At 38.0% G+C, this 3319-nt stretch overlaps 1 protein-coding gene across 1 annotated transcript; it reads left to right on the top strand.

The window, feature by feature from the left end:
• The first annotated feature begins 1015 nt into the window (after positions 1–1015).
• Positions 1016–1867, top strand: LOC139355774 (UMP-CMP kinase). Its single transcript, XM_071067894.1, has one exon. The coding sequence runs from the start codon at positions 1039–1041 to the stop codon at positions 1723–1725; it is 687 nt and encodes a 228-aa protein (XP_070923995.1). The 5' UTR covers positions 1016–1038; the 3' UTR covers positions 1726–1867.
• The last annotated feature ends 1452 nt before the right edge of the window (positions 1868–3319 follow it).

Below are 3319 nucleotides of genomic sequence, written 5' to 3'. Positions count from 1 at the left end.
GCGGAATGGCATAAACACATAGGTGTGGCCGGTTTGGGAACATCTAATTTACTTAAATGACAAAACTCTAACAGGAGAAATGAGATTTTCCATTCCCTTCCACAGGCAACATTGAAGAAAAAATAAAAAAAGAGGTGGAGGGGAAACTCCCAAATCAAGGATAACTTAAGAGGTGTATCAATTAATTGTGATGTATAGAATTTCTTTGAATTTTGATTAAAACAAGCTGCATCAAAAGTTGGAGAAAATTGGGGTAATTTGAAGGCAGAATATATGGAGATGTTAAGAAATTGTTATTTTTGTTTAGTAATGTTTAGTATTATGTTTTCTTTTTATTTTTGAGAGTCTGTAACGTAGAGTTATATACTAGATTATAAATGAATAACATAATTTGTGGTCTGCAATTTGATTGAAAATAATCTGTGACTGAAAGAATTTGGGTATATCAATGTGATTAAGTTAGACCACAATTTAATAATTGCTAATTTTTGAATTGGGTTAATGGGTGCCTAAGAATACAATATACTATTCATATTCCATGTACTATACTACTACATATTACTCATATAAATATATATGGTATGTACTTTTGTCTACATGTTAGAAACATTCCATTATACAAAGTTTAATGAGCAAGATAAAGTCTAGGAGTAGTCTGAGAGAATTTTATTACCTTCTTACTTTGAAAAGTTTATGAATCCTTAAATATTAACCAGAATTAAAGATCAGCTAAATGGCAATTGCTTTCAGAAGTCTGATCATCATTCCGCGTTTACAATCCTGAATAAATAAATTTCTGAGATGAGGGTGATGTCAATATCAATCACAATATATTTGTGATTGTAAGTTTTCTGGTTTTGTTGTAAAATGATAATGGTATAAGAAGCCTCTTGGTGCCGCGGACGCCTGGGCAGCTACCGCGGCGGGGCCGCGGCGGGCGCCGGCTCAGCCCGCCCCTTTCTCCCACCGCCTCCCTGCCCCGCCCCGCGCCTCGCCGGCCGCTGTCAGCTCCCTCAGCGTCCGGCCGAGCAGCTGTATATGCTGAGCCGCTGCCGCAGCCGACTGCTCCACGTCCTGGGCCTTAGCTTCCTGCTGCAGACCCGCCGGCCGATTCTCTTCTGCCCTCCCCGTCTCATGAAGCCGCTGGTAGTGTTCGTCCTCGGCGGCCCCGGCGCCGGCAAGGGGACCCAGTGCGCCCGCATCGTCGAGAAATATGGTTACACACACCTTTCTGCAGGAGAGCTGCTTCGTGATGAAAGGAAGAACCCAGATTCACAGTATGGTGAACTTATTGAAAAGTACATTAAAGAAGGAAAGATTGTACCAGTTGAGATAACCATCAGTTTATTAAAGAGGGAAATGGATCAGACAATGGCTGCCAATGCTCAGAAGAATAAATTCTTGATTGATGGGTTTCCAAGAAATCAAGACAACCTTCAAGGTTGGAACAAGACCATGGATGGGAAGGCAGATGTATCTTTCGTTCTGTTTTTTGACTGTAATAATGAGATCTGTATTGAACGATGTCTCGAGAGGGGAAAGAGTAGTGGTAGGAGTGATGACAACAGAGAGAGCTTGGAAAAGAGAATTCAGACATACCTTCAGTCAACAAAGCCAATTATTGACTTATATGAAGAAATGGGGAAAGTCAAGAAAATAGACGCTTCTAAATCTGTTGATGAAGTTTTTGATGAAGTTGTGCAGATTTTTGACAAGGAAGGCTAATTCTAAACCTGAAAGCATCCTTGAAATCATGCTTGAATATTGCTTTGATAGCTGCTATCATGACCCCTTTTTAAGGCAATTTTAATCTTTCATAACTACATCTCAATTAGTGGCTGGAAAGTACATGGTAAAACAAAGTTAATTTTTATGTTCTTTTTTTTGGTCACAGGAGTAGACAGTGAATTCAGGTTTAACTTCATCTTGGTTATGGTGCTCACTAAACAAAGAAGGGTATCAGCTAGTTTTTTTTTTAATTCAAAAAGAATATCCCTTTTATAGTTTGTGCCTTCTGTGAGCAAAACTTTTTAGTACGCATATATATCCCTTTAGTAATCACAACATGTTAGGATTTAGGGATACCTGCTTCCTCTTTTTCTTGCAAGTTTTAAATTTCCAACCTTAAGTGAATTTGTGGACCAAATTTCAAAGGAACTTTTTATGTAGTCAGTTCTTGCACAATGTGTTTGGTAAACAAACTCAAAATGGATTCTTAGCAGCGTTTTAGTATTTATCAAATAACTGACCATTTACTATAGAAAGGTGAAAAAACTTAGGCTTTGTTTTACTACAACTTGTACAAAGTTGTATGACAGGGCATATTCTTTGCTTCCAAGATTTGGGCTGGGGGCACTAGGGGTTCAGAGCCTGACAGAATTGTCAGCTTTATTCTGACATAATCTAAGGGTATGGGGCAAGGATCACATCTAATGCTTGTGTTCCTTATACTCTGTTATATAGTATTATTCATGATTCAGCTGATCTTAACAAAATTCCTAGCAGTGGAACCTTGAAATGCATGTGGCTAGATTTATGCTAAAATGATTCAGTTAGCATTTTAGTAACACTTCAAAAGTTTTTTTTTCTTTGTTTTCTAGACTTAATAAAAGGTTAGAATTAATTAGGAAAAAAAAAAAAAAAGAAGCCTCTTGGCTTGATTGGAGAAAATGAAATATAAAATGTTTTACATATCAAGCCATTGATTTCTTTTTTAAAAAAACATGCCTAATGAATATCTTACTATGCTATGCATGTGGGTTTTCATTACTATAAGAGTGTACTGTAATTTGGCTGGGTGTGGTGGCTCATGCCTGTAATCCTATCACTTTAGGAGGCTGAGGCAGGCAGATCACTTGAGGTCAGGAGTTCCAGACCAACCTGGCCAACACGGTGAAATCCCATCTCTACTAATAATACGAAAATTAGCCAGGCATGATGGTAGGTTCCTGTAGTCCCAGCTACTCAGGAGACTGAGGCAGGAGAATCGCTTGAATCTGGGAGGCAGGGGTTTCAGTAAGTCAAGATCATGCCAATGCACTCCAGCCTGGGTGACAGAATGAGACTGTGTCTCGAAAAACAAACAAACAAACAAATAAAAAACAGAATGTACTGTAATTTATTTCTATTTCTTCTACACACACATACACAGAAAATCAGTGACTATGATGGTCCCATCGTGTCCGTGGTTTCAATTTATTTCCATGATTTCAGTTAACCTCCATCATGGTCCAAAAGTATTAAATGAAAAATTCCAGAAATAAACAATTCATACGTTTTAAATTGTACAAAGTTCAGAATAGTAGGAAGAAATCTCTTG

Source organism: Macaca nemestrina, chromosome 8 (genome assembly GCF_043159975.1).
Source record: "Macaca nemestrina isolate mMacNem1 chromosome 8, mMacNem.hap1, whole genome shotgun sequence".
NCBI lineage: Eukaryota > Metazoa > Chordata > Mammalia > Primates > Cercopithecidae > Macaca > Macaca nemestrina.
Note: the sequence above shows the minus strand (reverse complement) of the source record. Positions and strands in the feature narration are given on the sequence as shown.